General features: G+C 46.3%; 1 protein-coding gene across 1 annotated transcript; it reads left to right on the forward strand.

Moving 5' to 3' along the window:
- Nucleotides 1-6: 6 nt before the first annotated feature.
- ATG14 (autophagy related 14) lies at nt 7-17168 on the forward strand. Its single transcript, XM_003206811.4, has 10 exons — nt 7-94; nt 4503-4565; nt 4685-4727; nt 5122-5203; nt 8882-9119; nt 9496-9725; nt 10186-10303; nt 11391-11481; nt 11582-11667; nt 14607-17168. Exons 2-10 carry the CDS (start codon nt 4528-4530, stop codon nt 14911-14913), a joined length of 1233 nt encoding a protein of 410 aa, XP_003206859.3. The 5' UTR covers nt 7-94; nt 4503-4527; the 3' UTR covers nt 14914-17168.
- The last annotated feature ends 1349 nt before the right edge of the window (nt 17169-18517 follow it).

Below are 18517 nucleotides of genomic sequence, written 5' to 3' on the forward strand. Positions count from 1 at the left end.
GCCCGCTTTGCAACACCACCCGCCGCCGCCTCACCTGCGCCAAGTGCGTGCAGGGCGGGGACTTCGTCTTCTTCGACGGCCGCGACTCCGAGAGGTAGCGGTGTGGGGGGGAGGGAGGCGGCGTTCTGCGCTGTGAGGGCGGGGTGGCCGTGGGTGCCCCGGCCCTGGAGGTGCCCGGTGGATGGGGCCCTGTTTACCAGCGGTGGTTTGTATCGTTAGCGGCTGCTGCGAATGATTTCTTGTGCTATTTCGGGAAGGGTGGTAAGCGGGGCGTTGTGTGGAAGGTCCTCACGCCCGACGCCCTTCACATCTGTCTGCCAAATGTCAGAACGGCGGTGCCTTGCTGCTTCCCTTGGCTCTGCAGCTGACCCAAGCAGCTCTTTGTGCCAGCAGGCGTTTAATGCCATAAACTTTTTCTATAGCTGCTTGCTGGTAGGCTGTCAGTCTCACATTTAAATAAACATGAGATTCTTAAGCATAACCCAAATACAGAAAATCGACTCATGCCTCCATCTGTATCCACACGAGCAGACCCTTAAGCCTGGCTAAGTTGCATTACAGCCAATGGGAGTGGACATAAAGGGGTCTGGTCTGGTATGAAATGTGGAGGTTGGTGGCCCTGCATGTGGCAGGGAGTTGGAGATTCACGATCCTCGAGGTCCCTTCCAACCCTGGCCATTCTGTGATTCTGTGTCAGCCTGCAACATTCCAACTGTGGACTGCAACTTGTTGGGGTTTCTTTGTTTTTGTGTGACCTGGAGCAACAAACTGCTCTCTCTAAAGTAGTTTGATGGAAAACTGTGTGTCTGTGTGAGGCTGCCCACGATTACCTTCAGTTTCCACAGAAATCTTGTTTTGGGAATTTGGAATATAAAACAAGTAGTTTTTGTTGCCCTTGTGCTGACTAAAGATTTTGGCTAACCTTTAGGCTTCACTGAAGTAGCAAAGCCTCAATCATCCTGCATTAACTGAGGTACAAGGAGTTCCTTAACCCACTGGAAAAACAAAACTGTATAGGTGTAGTCCTGGCCAAGGTACCAGAGGCAACAACAGCTTGTCTTTAAAAAAAAAAACAAAACAACAACACAAAAAACACCTCTTATCTTCCTCCTATTTCTCACATGAGGCAGGGTCAGCTCTTCTACCTGACTGCTCTCACTGCATCTTCCTAAGGTGCTTTAACCATCCTGTTTAGCTTTGTACGTTTAAGCCGCTTTTCTTATTTGCAGGAATAATTTCCTGTGGGTTTTTTCCCCCATTTTTTTTTCCCCTTGGTCTGAGTGCAGTCTTCTGTCCTATACCCCCTGGATTTGGTGTCTTGCTGCTCAGAGCTTTTCTAACAAAAACACAGCCCTGCATAGCAGCTTTGCACTCACAAATAAGGGACGCATCGCATGAATAGCATAAGGCCAGTTGGTTGCAGTAGGAAAGTTTGCTGTGGGGAAAATGCTTCCTAAAGCTTGGATTTCTTGTTCTTTCAAAGCTTTGGAATTGCTGATGGTTTAAAACCGTGCTTGAAATGTGTTATCCATGCTGGATAGTTAATGTTTGAATGACTGATAGTGAAGTAAAGGAATCTCAGAATGGCCTGGGTTGCAAAGGAGCACAGTATTGATCCAGTTCCAACCCCCTGCTATGTGCAGGTCGCCAACCAGCAGCCCAGGCTGCCCAGAGCCACATCCAGCCTGGCCTTGAATGCCTGCAGGGATGGGGCATCCACAGCCTCCTTGGGCAACCTGTCCCAGTGCCTCACCACCCTCTGGCTGAAAAACTTCCTCCTGAAGTGGGAGGAGAGAGGGAGAACCAGCCCTCATCTCAGCAGTCAGCCTGCATTGCAGTGAGGGGTTTCCATGCACTCCTTGGGCAGTGAGCACAGGGCAGGAGCGACCTTTGCAGCCCAGCAGGGACAGCTGCAGGCAAGGGCTGAGCACAGGCTGTGTTTGCTGGCAGCGTTCTGTGTTTGGTCACTTTATGCCTTCGAGTGGGACATGGGTTAATTTTAGCTGGGAGTTATGACCTGAATGGGGTCACAAGAAGGGTTGTTCTGGGGAAGCTGCTGGGAGTGCTGTCAGAAACTGCTTTGGGATGCACAGGGACACCCATGCCTCCCACACTGGAGTCCTCCAGGCTGGAGGGAAGTTTGTTGCCTCTCTGTTCTTAGAGTTAAAGAGTGTTCTGTCGTATCCAGTGATGTGGCACTTAGGATTTTCTTGTGTATTTTTTCCCAGATGAAGATAAATATTTTAATATTCTAACAGCAAGGATCTGCTTTTCATTGGACTATTCTATTTGCTAAAAGCTGCAGTAAGGTTGAAAATCACACCCTGTGTCTGTGAGGAGGAGCGATGGAGGAGCTGTTAAGATTAATTATTGAAATAGGAGTGTAATTAAGGATGAGCAGTCCGGAAGTCCTGCAGTAAAATAATCGCTGACATTCTTCTTTTCATTAGCAACGTGCTGTACATTACACCAGCATCTCAATGCTAATTTCAGCCTGGAGACTCTTTCCTCACAGGAGCTTATTCCCTCTGCCATAGGCAGAAGTCCTCAGAGTATATATTCCAATCATGTGGACTTGCTTTGCTTTGTATTTCTGCAGGTAACAAAAACCAAAGACAACACAGTTGTGGTGTCTGAGGCTGCCTGCCTGATTTCCCTGGGCAAAAAGCGGTGGCTTTTTGGAACAAAAGGGTTTTATTGGAGAGAATTGGTACAGCACTGTCACAGCTGCCCAGGGAACGGTGGGGTCACCCTGCCTGGAGGTGTTCCAGAACTGTGGAGATGTGGCACTTAGGGACGTGGGCATGGTGGGGTGGGCTGGGGTTGGGCTTGGGGATACACCGTGCAACACAATGAAAAATAAGACAATATAAAGAAATCAAAATTTGCTTTAGGAGGAAGTTTTTCACACAGGGGGTGGTGAGGCACTGGAACAGGTTGCCCAAGGAGGCTGTGGATGCCCCATCCCTGCAGGCATTCAAGGCCAGGCTGGATGTGGCTCTGGGCAGCCTGGGCTGCTGGTTGGTGACCTGCACATAGCAGGGGGTTGGAACTGGATGAGCACTGTGCTCCTTTGCAACCCAGGCCATTCTGTGATTCTAAGAGAAACCTGCTGAAGGAGTTTGCAGGAGCTGCTTGATGCAGCTGCTAAAGTGCGTGGTGAGTTGGAATCTTTGCAGCCCTCCACAAATATTTCCATCTTTCCTCCTTACAAAGAACTTCCTTTAGTCCCAAATTCTTGACAGATTGCTCACCTTTTTGCTAACGTGATGGACGTGATTCAGGTAATGGCACTGAGTCAGACTCTGTGCCCATAGGAAAACAAGAACTGCCAAATTTCCTCAGCTCTCCTGGTGCTGAGTGCTGTGTTTCTGGGCTGAGCCATTTCTGCCTTTGTCCCAAGGTTGGAGGTGCTGATGGTCTGTGTGCTGCTGCACGTAAACACACACTGGTGCAATTTACGTGGTGAGAATACATAAAAGGAGATGGGAAAGATGGACTGATGGATGCTGAGCCACCAGGCTCTGGTTGCACTGCATTCCTTGGGTGCACACATGGCCTCAGGGCCCAGTACCAGCACCTGCCATTGGGTTGGTGTTGGTTTGGAAGGAGAAGGGATACCTCTGGCCTGCAGGCTCTGGGGGCAGCAGCCAGAAATTCTGTTGTTTTAATGTTTTGAATGTGATTGCGTACATCGTAAAGCCATGGTTGGGGTCCACGCTTTCAGATTTGGGCACTTTGAGAAGAGGAATGAAGCATTTTGATGTTTAATGTGAAATCCAATCCACAGTGCTGAGCAGGGAGAGGTCCCAGATGCTCACTCACTCTGTAATTCTTTCTAAATAAAGCTGAGATGTCCCTGAAATAGAGGACTGGGTGGGATGTGTGTGAAACATTTAAGTTTTTATTAGGGTGTTCAAGAACTGTGGAGATGTGGACATGAGGGATGTGGGCACTGAGCATGGCAGGGGTGGGCTGGGGTGGAGATCTTGGAGATCTTTTCCAACTGTGATGGTTGGAACCTATGGAGGCAAGCAGAACACAGCTGTTGCATATCCAGAGGGAGGAAATGCAGAAACCCTAAAAAAATACTTCTTCCTGATTGGCTACTGTCAGTTCCCATGGCTCAGACCTACACCTCAAGCAGGCACTTCGGTCATGGACTTGTGATGCCTACAAGTGCTTGGTAGGAATAAGTGGAAAACAGTGCACCTTCTTACTGCTGCTGGTACATGAAGGAATTGGATGCCATTTAGAAGCCTTAAGCGAGTACTCTCCTACGTGGCACCATTGCTGAGTATAGTAAGAGGTTCTGTTGCTATCCCCGGGAGATAGATGCTATAGAATTCTGCAGGAGTTCCATACATTTAGCTGTTTACTTCCAAGGGTTGAGAGAGAATTCAGGTTTAGAGGCACCTACATGCTTCAGGCTTTTTGCTGTTTCAGGCAACTTACAATGCCATTGTGCAAAAACTGGAATAAAAGCATTTAATCTCTTCCAGGTTTTCAGACAAGAAAGAAAGGCTGATGCATCTTAAGACCAAACAGAGAGAATTCCAAAAACAGTAAGTTGCAGTCATTAAGTGAAAGTAAATTCCTTTAAAAGATCTCTTTGATGCACTGTTGCTGGAGACAGATGTAGTCCAGGTAGTCAAACAACTTTCTTTCATGTTTTTACCCCCAGTGTTTTGAAGGCCATGGAAGGCAAAGAGATAACTGATCAGCTGGTGAGTTATTCAAAGCTTCCCATAATTTTTGAGCTCTCTGAGTTGCTGGATCACATTCTTTAAAGTTACATTTTATCTCGAGGGTGTTGCGTTGCTTTCCTAAAAAGCCTGTTGTAAGCAAAAGCAAAATCAGCTCTGCAGAGTGCCAATATGTTTCATTTCTTACTGGGTATTATTCCTTCAATAACTTATTATGCTGATTGACTTTAAGCGTTCTATTTGTTCGTGGCTTTCTTCTATGCCAAAAACAGTATGTGAAATGTTTATGTGTTGGTCTGAGCCAATCCAGAACGTCCTGCTCCTTTTGCACCAAAGCTGCTGGCTTCGTTGTTAATCATTAGTCAGTGTATTTGAAATGGTTTCTGCCCTATTGCTGCTGAATGCTCTTTTTCAGAGATGGAAAATAATGTCTTGCAAGATGAGGATCGAACAGCTGAAGCAGACCATTTGCAAAGAGAATGATGAAATGACAAGACGTGAGTAGTGCCCGTGCTTTTCTAATGTGTAAAACTGCGTCTCAAGGAGTAAAAAAATCAATTGGTTTGAATTTGAGGGCTGGTTTTTAAAAATAGCGAATTTCCAAGGCAAATCAGCGAGTGGATTTCAGCCTTTTTATGCTTGGATGTTAATTAGCAAACAGTAGGCATTATGCAGCTGGATGGAGATCATTTTGCAACAGCTTAAAAAGTAAATGCTTAGCAGCCTATGAATTTGGCTTTCTCCCTTGAGATGGTTTTATTTAGTGCAGCGTTCCTGATCACTTCCTCTTGATAAAGAGCAGCAAACAGCTCTGCAGCTGTTATGGATTTCATGTAACCGGTGAATTTTAACCCACACCTGTCTAGGAATCCAAATTCCTGCTTGAATAACACTGTCATTGAAATACAGCACAAGCTGGCGAGTTGCTGACATTCAGCAGCTTCAGTCGTGAAACTCATTAAGTGTTTTACACACGAGAGATTTGTAGTGTCATTTTTCAGAAGGAAATGTGCAGCTCTCCTTACAACCTCCATGCAAAGGTAAGATGGGAAGCACATGCCAAAACACACTGACTGAATCAGGGTGCTGTAATGACTTGAGATTCAAGAGGAGCCATGTGAGAAGTGGCAGCACGGCCATGTAACCGAGAGTACTTACAAAAGGATGGCACAGGCTAGCATTGATAACAACCAGAACAGTGAGGTGCAGGATGGTTATGTTGTAGGGAGGATGGATAGTCACAGTAAGAAATGTATAATAAGAAAAAGATGAAGGACAGGTGAGTCTGTTAGTTAAGAGGAAAGTGAATTCGGCACCTTGCTCCTTCTAACAGGGAAAATGTGATCAGGTGTTGAACCAGTTTAAATTTTACATAGTGAGAGGACTGCAGGGCAAGGAAAGAAATCAGCAGTTAAATATTGTTTTGGATATGTCGGTGCAGCCTTATCAGATTCACTGTAGGGAACTTGAGGAACGGGCAGTGGGGCACTTGAGAACACTTGAGGGGGAGAGGATGTCTGAGGGAATAGAGTGCAAACAGCATCTGTTGTCAAAGGGTGGATGGAGAGGGAACCTTAAACTGATGACACAGTCACCCTCTTGTAATCTTCTTACTGCATTGGAAGGACATAGAAAATAGCAAAAAGTGATGCCTGCTTTGAATTAAGAATAGGTCAGGTTGAATTGACCCCTTCTCTGGGCTCAGGTGCTGTAGTGGAGGAAACAAAAGATGCAAACATACCTTGTCTTTGGGCTCTGCCCCGGACTATCCCACGAGCAAGCAAATACATATGGTCTGGATGTAATCACAGAAAGACTGCATTCAGAGAGTGGTGATACTTGTCAAACCAAGGAGGTGAGATGGGCAGGGCTCCACAGGGAACAGCTCCTGGCCCAGTTCTCTTTACTATTTTCCATAATAGCTTTCTCAGTAGCATAGAAAGTGGAATGGAGGAAGCCAAGGTGGATGCCAATATGGTGCAGAATAGGATCAAATTCAAAATCATGCAGATAAGATGATCGAATCATCTGCAAAGAAAGTTAAGAGCATATTGTTTAAGAAAGAGAAACTATAACTTCAGAGCAGGGAAAGGTGGTAAAGTTTGACAGGACAGAATCTGGGGAATTGCAAATTAAATAAAAAATAACAATGAAGTGCTGTTCCAGAAAGGTTCAGACCTCGTTCTGAGTTATACCAAGGTAGGCTTTGTATTTAAGAAGAATGCAATTATCCTTCTGTTCTCGGCAACAGTGCTGCCTCAGTGGGAGCCTGGAGCCCAATTTGAGCAACTGAAGAAAGATATGAATCAACTGGAGGAAGTCCAGGAGGAAACATCAGGAATAAAACACGGAGTGGCTACAAAAAAAATAATAATAAAATAAAAATCAAAAAAAAAAGGAAGAAGAGCAGTTTTCATGGACCAGTTAGGGAGTGAAGCTCCTCCACCTTTCTGTTATTCTCAGAAATAATGCTTACATGTTCTTAGTCTGCAGCTTTTACTATTTACCTGATCCACAGCGAACTTCATCAGATTAATCCATGAACTGACCTAACTCTAACCCAGCCAGCCTGCCACTGGCTCAGTAAAGCCAAAAGGAACTCTTGCAGTGAACGGCCAACAGATCAGGAGCTCAACCTGGTCCCTCTTAAGGACCATATTGCAAAATGTAAATAGGTTAATTCTCTCAGAAATGGCACAGCAGGAATGTGAAAACTGAACAAATGGACATTTGCTCCTTCTCTCTTTTTTCATTTGTTCATACCTGCATGATGGGGAAGCCGTTCTCACCATCTTTGGTTTGGGTTTTAACATCTCTCGTGTATGAGTTTGCCCTTCTTCCCAGGGAGCACAACGTATCAGAGAGATGAGCAGAATTAAATTGTGACACTCAGAGAATGTTGGCCCATGTCTGTGGGGGCAGATGCACTCAGAGGGCTGCCAGCACTCCTGCTCCTGCATTCCCAGAGCAGGGATTGCTCCAGCTGCACAGTTAGAAGTCAGGGTGAGCATGGACATAAGGATGGGAACTGGTCTTGTGTCTCACTCTTGAGACTTGCTTAACCTTCAGTTGCTGTGCTCCTCTGTCTGGGAAAGGTAGCAGTCTGTGCAATGAGGCAGATAGAACTGCTTGGATGTTTTCTTGATCGTATTCAGTAGTATATAATGTAGTTTCTTCTTTGAGCAGCAGAAGCCACAAAACATTCTTACTGTACGTCTGGTCTCCTCTGTGCCTCGCAATCAAAATATATCAGAGGAACAATGTCAGGGCTTACTGCCTGCCTTCTGTGCAAAGGGCAGTTATCCCATTTCTTGATTACAGGGAAGTGACTGCTCTGCTGTGTGCGGGGCATGACTAATGCTGCTTCCTTTCAGCCATAAAAACCGACACTGAGCGACTAGAAGGGGGCTCTTATTCAAACTAGGGTACATTAACATTTCTCCATATGTATTTAGAGACATTTTCCTCTGCTTTTGAAAGACGGAGGCAGTGAAGTCACCCTCTGCAGCACCATATGTTTGTGGAAGCATTGCTGCAGTGAATTATTTTATAGAAGAATCAGCAGATGCTCTTGCAGGAATTTTTTCCAGCTCTTTGTGTCCCTGCTGCATGGAGTAAATTTGGGCAGTCACAGCATTTCGTAAGCATAAGCACGTTTGCCATTTTGTGCTAAGGAGAAGATTTTGCCACTGGGATCCAGGAGCTTTACGAGGACATACGTGAGCACAAAGCCCAAATAAAGTTCGTTAATAGGAGCAGTGGTGCCAGAAATTGTGAATGGAGATGCTATCTGCTCTTGATTTTGGCTGCAAGCAGCTCATGCCTGTTTGGCCAACACCATGCAAGCATGTAGAGTCAAGCAATTTCTGTCACGATGATTACCGTAGGAACTTAATTAAGCTGTGAAATCTTGGCTTTTCTGCTCCAAATCCAAAAATAGCTGGGTAAAAGATAGGGAGAGATTAATCCCAATGTCAGTCTCTTTGGAGCTCTTTAGAAAAGATTAAAAAGTTGTTCTACTTAGCAGCTGGAGAGCGTTAATAGTGAGGCAGAGTTTTCTGTTTTAAGCTGCTGTAGATCTCATTTGCTATAAATATTAATAAAGCTTTTCTCAGGCTTACTGCAAGTACCTCGCAGCTCCTTTTCCTAGCTAACATCTGCTGCTGCCTTCACAGATGCAGAGGGGCTTCTGAGAATTAAAGAGGAGAACCAGAAGCATTATCGCAGGGCTCAGCGGCATCAGGAGAAGAAGGAGAAGATCCAGAGGCACAACCGCAAACTGGGGGATTTGGTCGAGAAGAAAACCTACGACTTGAAAACCCAGCATGAACACCTGGCAAACCTGCGCAGGACGCATATCCTGGAGCTGACATCAGTCATATTTCCCATTGAAGAAGTAAAGACAACCGTGAGGTACAGAAGGCTTGTCCTTCTGGGTTTGCTTTTCCTAGCTTTGGACACCCAGAAGTGAGTCGTGTGAGTCTGAGCTAAATGCTGTGGCTCCCTGAGCATCTGTGGGGAGGGAGGAGGCGTTTCCCAAAGGCGTCGGAGCTGAAGACCAGAGCATAAGAACCTGAGAGCCACTGAGAGGTCTGAGCTGTGTGCCCACTCTTAAAATAGATCGTAAAAAACACCCAGAACGGAGTAGTGTGGCGATGGAGGAGTTTAGCAGGGCTGTTTCTACAAGTGTTCTGCTCTCTGGAGTCTGGTTGTGTGCCTGCCAAATACACTGCTGACTGTGTTTTTTAAACTAACTTAAAAACACTCTGTTCTTCCTTGGGTGCTACAGGGATCCTGCAGATGTGTCTTCTGAGAGCGACAATGCTATGACCTCCAGCACTGTGAGCAAGCTTGCAGAAGCCAGGAGAACCACGTATCTCTCTGGGAGATGGGTGTGTGATGACCACAACGGGGACACCAGCATCAGCATCACGGGGCCTTGGATAACCCTTCCTAATAACGGAGACTACTCAGCATATTACAACTGGGTTGAGGAGAAGAAGACTACACAAGGACCAGGTAAGGAGAGAGGTCTGGTGAGGCACCTGGGATGCTCCAGAAGTCATAGAAGTTGCAGCCTTGAATGCCAGCAGAAAGCACTGGGGATAAGTAGCCCGGCCCTTTGGTTCTTTCCTGGGCAAACCTGAGTCACAAGTAAAGAAACACCAGTATAGGGAGTAGTCCACTGCAAGCCTCTTTTGCAGGAAATGCTCATTGGGACACGGTGCAAAGTAATAGAGAGATAAAGTTAATTATTCACAGTTTTGACATGGTTTGCATGCTTATCAATTTAACAGAAATTCCAAGAATTACTGTTTTGTAGCAATTTCTGACAGATCTCACTGTAAATGATTGCTAGATTCAGGCAGCTCTCAGTACTGACAAATGACATTTCCAGAGGAGACTTCAGAAATGCATTAACACACCCACTGAGGCTTCGTTTAAAATGAGACTTTCATGCTGTTTTTATTTCTTTTAGATATGGAGCATAATAACCCTGCTCATACCATCAGTGCTGCATTGTGCTATGCAACCCAGCTCGTTAACACTTTGTCTCTCATACTTGATGTAAATCTTCCCAAGAAACTCTGCAACAGGCAAGTAAATGCAAGCCTCTAAGAAGATGAATCAGTTACCAGTGCTGAATAACCTTAATTCAGTTTGGTTTTGTGAATGAAGTCATTGCTTGGAACAGCCTTTATGGTAATGGCTGATGGCTCACAGATTTTTTTTGTGCCATTTAATTTCATGGGGAGGTCCAGAAGGAATTAAGACCGCAGTTAATCCTCCCTCCCTCCCTCCTTTTCTAGCTTCTGAGAGCACAGACCAGCCATTCAGAAGGACAACCTTCTAACCACCTTAGTCAGCATCCTCATATTGGACTGAAATATGACAGTGTGTGAATAGCACTTTTCATTTTATCAGACCCTACTGTGCTTTACAAAATACCAGCTCAATTCAGCATCTCTTAGTCATCCTGAACAGCTCCACTGCATTAAGAGATGTAAAATGAGACCTTATAATATGGTATGACAGCAGTGTAATTGTCTCTGGATTAAAACACCGGTGGGGAACGTAGCTGGCTGCCAGGTATCTGGGAGTGTGTAAAACCCAGTTGTGATGAAAAGCACCATTAGATTTTTAGTGCCTACACAGAGCAGATGGGACCTGTACAAAAGTAATTCAGAGGAAGCTGTGAGCTTTGTTTGTCTTCCAAGGGTTTCAACTATACTGCTGAGATTCTTCCAGTATTTAAAAAATCACGGGATTAGAATCATAGAATCATTAAGGTTGGAAAAATACCACTAAGATCATCTAGTCCAACCATCAGCCCATCATCACTGTGCCCAGTGGAGCAGTGATTGCCAAAGTGAGGACACAGTGGTCGTGTAGGATCTCTGCAGGTTTTCTTATGCTATTATTTGGTCGTTTAGTCTTCACAGGACAAAAAGGTTGGGAAGAGGGAAATGAGGCCAGATTTAAAAGGAGAACCAAAATGGTTTGGCTGTGTTGAAACCTTGAGTTTGCATATGGTTCATATCACCTGTCCTGGTGAAACCACTGAGGCTTGGGCAAGCCTTGTTTGCTGATAAAATGCTAACAGAGAGAATGCTGATGTCTGTAGTAGGTGTATTGTCACAGCATTTTGTTGTGTGCCTGTATGTGTACGTGGTCCTTCAACAGTGAGTTCTGCGGGGAGAATCTCAGCAGGCACAGGTTCACACGAGCAGTGAAGAAGCTGAATGCTAATATCCTTCACCTCTGCTTCTCTCAGGTAGGGGGAATGCACGTATGGATCCTTTGAATAGCTTTTAACGTATAACTGCAGGTTTCCTCCAATAACTGATTGTCTCTTTCTCTCACCTCTGTGGTAGCATGTCAATTTAGATCTGTTGCACCCACTGCATACGCTCAGGAACCTCATGTACCTGGTCAGCCCAGACACTGAGAACTTGGGCAGGTAAGAAAAGCAGCATGTCAACACACCCATGCCTGAATCCCCTTGGGAGTTATTATGCATTTGCATTGTGGCTCATGAGGGAAGTTGTTCTTTTCTGCTGCACCTATGCGTAAATCCTCAGCACATCAGAAGTTAGGGTGGTTACATGGGGAGGACAGAGGGAGGAGATTCTGAGCAGGGCATTAGATTTCAGGCACATCTGTGTGTTGTGGTTCTGTGTGTGACAGGCTCAGCTGGGGGCTTTATGACTGACTGTATGGACTGGTTTCTCTTGTGCCCCAAAGAAGGAACAGCAGCACACACCCCATCAATCTCAATGTGCTCTAAGTATGACCCTGCTCACATCCTGCAAACATGTTTATAAGAGCAGCCAGCAGTATCAGCCTTAAAGTAAATACCAAGTAAAGCTTTCCCAAAATAATTCCAATCAATGAGCACCCTAGACCAAAGTCCACACTCAAATAATATTCATTTATGTGTACATTAACAATTTTTCTGTTAACTTAGTATGTGATTAAAAGAACATAAGTTCCTGTAGACTGCACACACCAGTTTTATTATTCTTACTGTTATTTATTTTCTTCAATTTAAGTATAAGAAAGTTAACACTCATCTCCTCTTGGGATTATCCAGTCACTTGTGCCTGAGGCACTCTGCAAATATTTGTGAATTCTACTGCTTTATTCACCCTCAAATGCACCAATGCTCTGACATCCACTTTTCCACTCTGTTCTGGTGTACAGATCTAGTCTTACTTTAGAACCTGCCCTGTCACTGTGTCTTCAGATTTATGTTCTTTGGGTATATCCCTACTTAGTCAGCCCAAACATACAGGGAGCCAACTTAGCTCACTTTGGAAAAACTGATGTGCTTGCTGCTGCTTGTCTGCAAACAGGGAAAGGGCAAGGAACACCCAGAAAGTGAAGAGCTGTGTCCTGGGAAGAATACTGAAAGGGATGTGAGAGCCACAGTGGACAAAAAGCTAAACCTGATGGGTCCACGTGATGGGAAGTAGAAAGGCAGAGCAGAGAGATGGGTCTCATTTCTCTGTGCGACTTACAGGAAATAGAGGCTATGCATGGCTTTGTGGTTCTGCAGAGAAGACAGAAGCACCACTGAAAGGAAAGAGTCAGAGCTGAGTTGAGATGAGGTGCATGCTTTTAACGCAGGGATTAACTTCCAGCAAGAATGGAGTGGAGAAGTTCTTTATTTCCTTGTGCCTTCTTGTCAAGGCTGGATGAGTTTCTGGAATGGATGTGTTCATCAGGCAGGATTCAATGGGAGATATGGAATGCAGTGGCCTTTGTTATAGAGGAGGTCACAGCAGATGATCTCATGGTCCCTCCTGGCCTTAAACCTGATGACTCCCTTCTTGTGTTGCCTTGTTAAGCAAAATGCTGTGCCAGAGGGCAGTGCTCCCATTCCTTTCTGTATGATGAAAAAGAGTTTACCTCCAGTTTCTTGGCTGTCTGCAAAGTCTGCAGCAAGTAGCTGTCGTCATTTTCCTTCAGACTTCTAGACCTTTAGTTGCCTGATGGCCTCCTTTATAAGCTAATATTTTCACATGTATAATTTTACCAAGTTTTAATTGTTCAGGTTAACGTTTCCCGTGCTAAATGGCTGCTTCAGGCTGCTTCTCCGTGTAAGGTTGGAGAACCACCATTAACTGTGCTAAATTCTTGCTCCTGTTTCACTGAGAACCTGAAAGAGCTTTGTGCTTTGGAATTAGATTTGTTTAACATAGACTCTGCTTGTGGGAAACCAGCTTTCTCCTGCCTTTATGAGCACCTCGCTTCGTCTGACAGTGTCTCAAAGGCCTCTGAAACTCTGCAGGTGCTCTGGATTATCATAGAAATCCTTAAGAGTTGAAAGGGACCTTTCAAGGCCATGTGGTCCAACCCTCCTGCAGTGAGCAGGGACACCCACAGCTCCATCACTGCTCAGAGCCCATCCAGCCTGACCTTTGGGTGTCTGCAGGGATGGGGCACCAGCGCCTCTCTGTGCATCCTGTGGCAGCGCCTCACTACCTTTATTGTAAAAACGTTTTTCCTTATATCTCATCTAAATCTCCTTTCTTTTAGTTTGAAACCATTTCCCCTCATCCTGTCACAACAGACTCTGCTAGAGAGTCTGTCCTCTTCTTTCTTACAGCCCCCCTTTAGATTTTGACTCACCATACCCTGGTGCAAGGCTGTGGGATTGGGCAGAGTGCAGTTGCTTCTACTACCAGGCAGTGGCAGCAGGGAACTCAGAGTCCCTCCCAGCAGAGCTGGGTTTGGTCGGGACATCTGAAGATCTTATCCAAAGCCCCACTCAGAGCAGAATGAACTAGAACAAGTTACTGAGGACCAGCTCCCGGGGGGCTTTGAGTATCTCCAGTGATGGAGACTCCACAACCTGTCTGGGAGAACAGTTTTATCACTCTCATGTCAAAAAGAACTGCAACTCTTGCTTGAGGTGAAGTGCTGCTATGGACAGTTTCTGTTAGGGAGTTGTGCCAGCCATCTCTGCAAGCTGTAAAGTACACCCTTCCCCTTGCTGACCCACAGCCTTCCCTGCAACATTCTTGGCCAGGCCAAAGCTAGCGTTAAAAATCAAAGCTGTTGCACATCAAGCTGAGGTTTCCACCAGTGGAGCTGTACTATCAATAGCTGTGTGTGTGTTTCTCTGTCCGCTGCCAAAGCCAAACAGCTCTTGCGCCGTTCCTGCTCTGCAGACTGGAACCCACTACGGCTTCCTTGGCCAACTGTTTTCCTTTTACCATTGTCACAGTGCAGTTATCTCTGTAGCCAGGGAGCCTTTCTGTGCCAGCTGATAAAGGCAGAGGTTTTCTAATGTCTGTTCCATGCACGTGACAGCAGGCTGCTTAGGCACGCCTAGGACAGCCCCTCATCTACGCTGTTCTGGAAGCACTGACAGCGCTGTGTCCATGTCCGCAGGTCTGGCCCTTTTGAAATCAGTGCTGACCTGGAAGACTCCATGGAGTTTGTGGATCCCAGTGCCACTGGTGAGACGGATGAGAGCGGAGATGAGCACGTCAGCGACGAAGAGACGGATCTGGGGACAGACTGGGAGAATCTGCCGAGCCCCAGGTTCTGCGATATCCCTTCCCAGCAGGTGGAGATGCTGCAGAGCCAGAGCACGCAGGTGTCACAGCCCATTGCCAGCAGCAGTGCTGGCGGGATGATCTCCTCTGCTGCTGCCTCAGTGACCTCATGGTTTAAGGCGTACACCGGCCATCGCTAATGAGCATGGGAAAAGGATCACAGGATTTTGGAAGCAATCCCTCCCCAGCAATGCTGTAGTAAACCTTACATATTCAGTTAAGTAGTGCCTGGAACAAAGAAAAGGTCAGACTTCAATTTTGTAAACCAGAAGAACCTTTTTATTGACCCAAGATGACTGTGATGGTACCGTTTTGTAAATTAGCTAGCTATGTATTTCTGACGGATTCTGTGATGGCACTTTGTGTCTTGGTTCTGTCTGCATTGTTGGATATCAAAGGAGGACCCAGCGGCCTCCAGCTCTGTTTCCTAAAGAAGAAACAGATTCTGTAGTGTTTGGATCCAAACGAGTACAGAGGGAAGGCTGCTCAGTATTCAGTCTGGACGGTGGTGCAAATGCAATTCACATGTTCTTAACTCCTTACAGGGTTTATGTTTGTGTTTTAAGTCTGTCTTGCATAATGCAAAAATGCATATTTCTAAATTTTCTTTTTTCATTCAGGACATGACAACGATGCGTTTTTAACATGTTTTCTAATCTCCGTTGCCATATTTTTTTAATATGGAGAATCAGCATGGACAAGAATTCACACAGCAGGTTGCTCTTATTTCAGGTTTGGTTGTGGATCTTGACCCAGTTTTGCTGTAGGAAACTGGCTTGCTCCACCAGTAGGCAGCCTACAAGTACCATGTTGTGCTCTCCAGGCACGATGCTCTTTACTCTTGATACCACACACCAAAGAAACACTGGATGTTCTCTTAGCTAGACCCATATCTGACACCGCTGTTGCAATAAGACTCATCAGTTACACCGTGTTGCCACTTCTAATATTAGAAAAACCTCATTTCAAGCTAGCTTCGTGAAGTCCCATGTTCTACCTGCTACGTGCATTTTAAACCCTGTTCCATTTTGTGTTGCTGGTGGGTTTTTCTTTCTGTTCTTGTTTGCTGATTGCCAAGGAGCTGATTTCATCTCACTGCAGCCCTGCTCCCAGGGCAGCTGGCGTGCTCACAGAACCACGGGAGCTGTGATACTGACAGAGGTTTGCTACCAAGTGCTCCTCCACTTCCTCTGCCCCGTGGGATGCATCGCTTAAAGATGGTTTTGCTCAGTGAGGCTTCCATTGTATGGTTTACATTTCACGCAGCTGGGATGTTGTACATCTTCATGGGCATTTGTGTGAAATCATCCTCCCATCCCTCTCAGGTGGAAGATTTCAGTCTTCCCTGTTGAAGCAGCTGGGAATGCAAGTGAGGCACACAGAGGTGAGGCACACAGAGGCAGCATCCTTGTGCGCAGCAGAAAGGCAGCTCTGCTGAGTTCTGTGCCCAGTAGTACAGCCCAGCTCTGTCCTACACAGCAGCTCTTGGTCTTTGGGATGGGAATCTATTTGGGGTTTCTTTGAACCAAAGACGTTAACTCTGCACTAACAGCCTGTACACTGCTCTATGAAGACACCCTTGGTCCTAAACCCAAGTTAGGTTCGTTCTGGGAAGCAGTTAAACAAACAGCATCGACCCCGTAGACCCCTTTGACTACTGCAGTCTTGGCCCTACTGGCTACTTTCCCCTTAGAAGCTGTTGGTGTCTGAGCAGCCAGCACCCACCAGTGCCCTACGCTGGGCTTTTAGCATCACACAGCCCATCTTGCTTCCCTATAATTTTTTTTTACTACACATTTCAATCACTCTCTCGTTGCTGCCTTTGTGTTACGTAGAGCCCTAACAGCCAGGCCACGGTTCTGTTTGGATGCTGCCATTTATGGATTCTGGGGGGAAAAAGCCACCAGCACAACATCTTCTGAGGTCATATCCATATTTTGACCGTGGTGTTTTCCAAATAACTTATTTGCAACCATGTCATAGAGTGCACAGTGGCACTGCGAGGGTGTTAATGCATCGAGACCGGTCCTTTCGAGGAACAGTTTTCTAACAGGATAGAGTGTTGTTTTTGAAGTGTTTTGCACACGTGTAGCTAAGGGAGAGTTACATGTGTCCGAACCTCCAGTGCAATCAGTGGGATTGGTTTTCCAGGTTGTTCCAGGGGGTGAGGGAGGGAAGGAAGCACTGTCTGCTCATTGGAGGTTTCTGTAGGCAGCCAGCTGAGTTTGCAGAACAGTTGGTGTGGGGTGAGGGCAGCAGCTCCAGCTCAGGCTGATCCCTGCAGCTGGGTTTGGCTGTTGTGACTTCCCCAGTGAGATGGAACTAAATACAATTTTTTTTTTTTCCTTTTCTAAGTTTTATTGTATTATTGCAATAAATCTTTAACAGTAATTTTTTTTTTAAGTGGTAGAATTGTCACTTCTTCGTGGTTTGAAATGCTCTGGGGGGGGTACGTGACAATTTCCAGCCTTCGAAGCATCACAGGCACCAGCCCTGCTACAATGCAATTGGGAAGCAGTAAAATATGCAGCAGCAAGGTAAAAAAAGAATACTTTTGCTTCCAACAATGGCATCTCCATTGAGGCACACCCCTCTCTATGCATGGGATTCATCAATTTACATGCAAGCTTGGAGCTTGTTATTGTCTTCTCATTTTTCTCCACCCCTCCGTGGCCTCGGTCAGTGAAGGTGACCAGAATCTCACAGCTTGTTCTAAGCAAAATGACCTCACTGCTTCCTTATCTAGTTAAGAAATATTTTCCTCCGCTGCTTCTGTTTCAGCCCAGCAGTGACTTTCCTCACCGCCATCATCGCCACGCATTTATCTCCACTTTTCCAGAGTCCTGGGCGGGGGGCAGGAAAGCTCTTTCTTCTCCCTCTTCCTTAATTGAAATTAAGGTGTGGCCTTTGATCCCAACAGTTTTGGCAAGATTTCAACCAGAGGGCAGTGCTGCTCATCCCAACCCTGCACCCCATTATGAACCCAAGTCACGACTGCCCAGGGGATTCCCTTTCTCCTCCGTCAGCCGCCCCTCCATGCAGCTTTCTGATCTCCTTCCTCCTGGCTGGCACTGCAGAGGGCTGAGCAGCACCCAGGTGTAGCTGGAGCAAGAACAGCAACCTTACAAAGCTGAGCGTAGGCTGCCAGGGCTCTGCGTTTTCTTGCACAATAATGCATCATAACTAGCAAACCAAAGCCCACTCTTTCCACAGAGCCTCCTGCCCAACCCTTTGTGGCTACTGCTGGCCCCAGGGATGGCCCTATCAGCTCTGAGGTGCTGCTGGTCTGGCTGCAGTGCTGCCTTCCAGGTGCCCATCCTGATCCCAGGTCAGGGTGAGGGATCAGTGCTAAGGCATTACTGCTGCTCTTCCCTGGGCTCCTCCTTGCAGAGCAGAGCAGCCGTTGCTTTGGGTTCTGCCCCACATTTCACCCCGCTGGGCACAGGGACAGCACTGCAGGAGAGGAAAGCAAAAACAGATGCCAGCCTCAGCTCCTGTGAAGAGTTCAAGGAATCACCACCATTCAGTTGTGCTTCTGACAGCCCTCAGGGCGCTGACACACAGCAGAAAGAAGCAGGCATAGGCTGGAGCAGAGCTCTACAAGGAAAGGTTTTTGTCTCATAGGATTATGCTGCAAGTCTGAGCTCCACCACAACACCAAGTGCTCACCTCCTGTTTTACAGCATTTTCACAAGACCAAGGCAGCTAAGGCAGATCTAGAATGCACATTTTATTTAAGTAAAA

Source organism: Meleagris gallopavo, chromosome 5 (genome assembly GCF_000146605.3).
Source record: "Meleagris gallopavo isolate NT-WF06-2002-E0010 breed Aviagen turkey brand Nicholas breeding stock chromosome 5, Turkey_5.1, whole genome shotgun sequence".
Classification (NCBI taxonomy): Eukaryota; Metazoa; Chordata; class Aves; order Galliformes; family Phasianidae; genus Meleagris; species Meleagris gallopavo.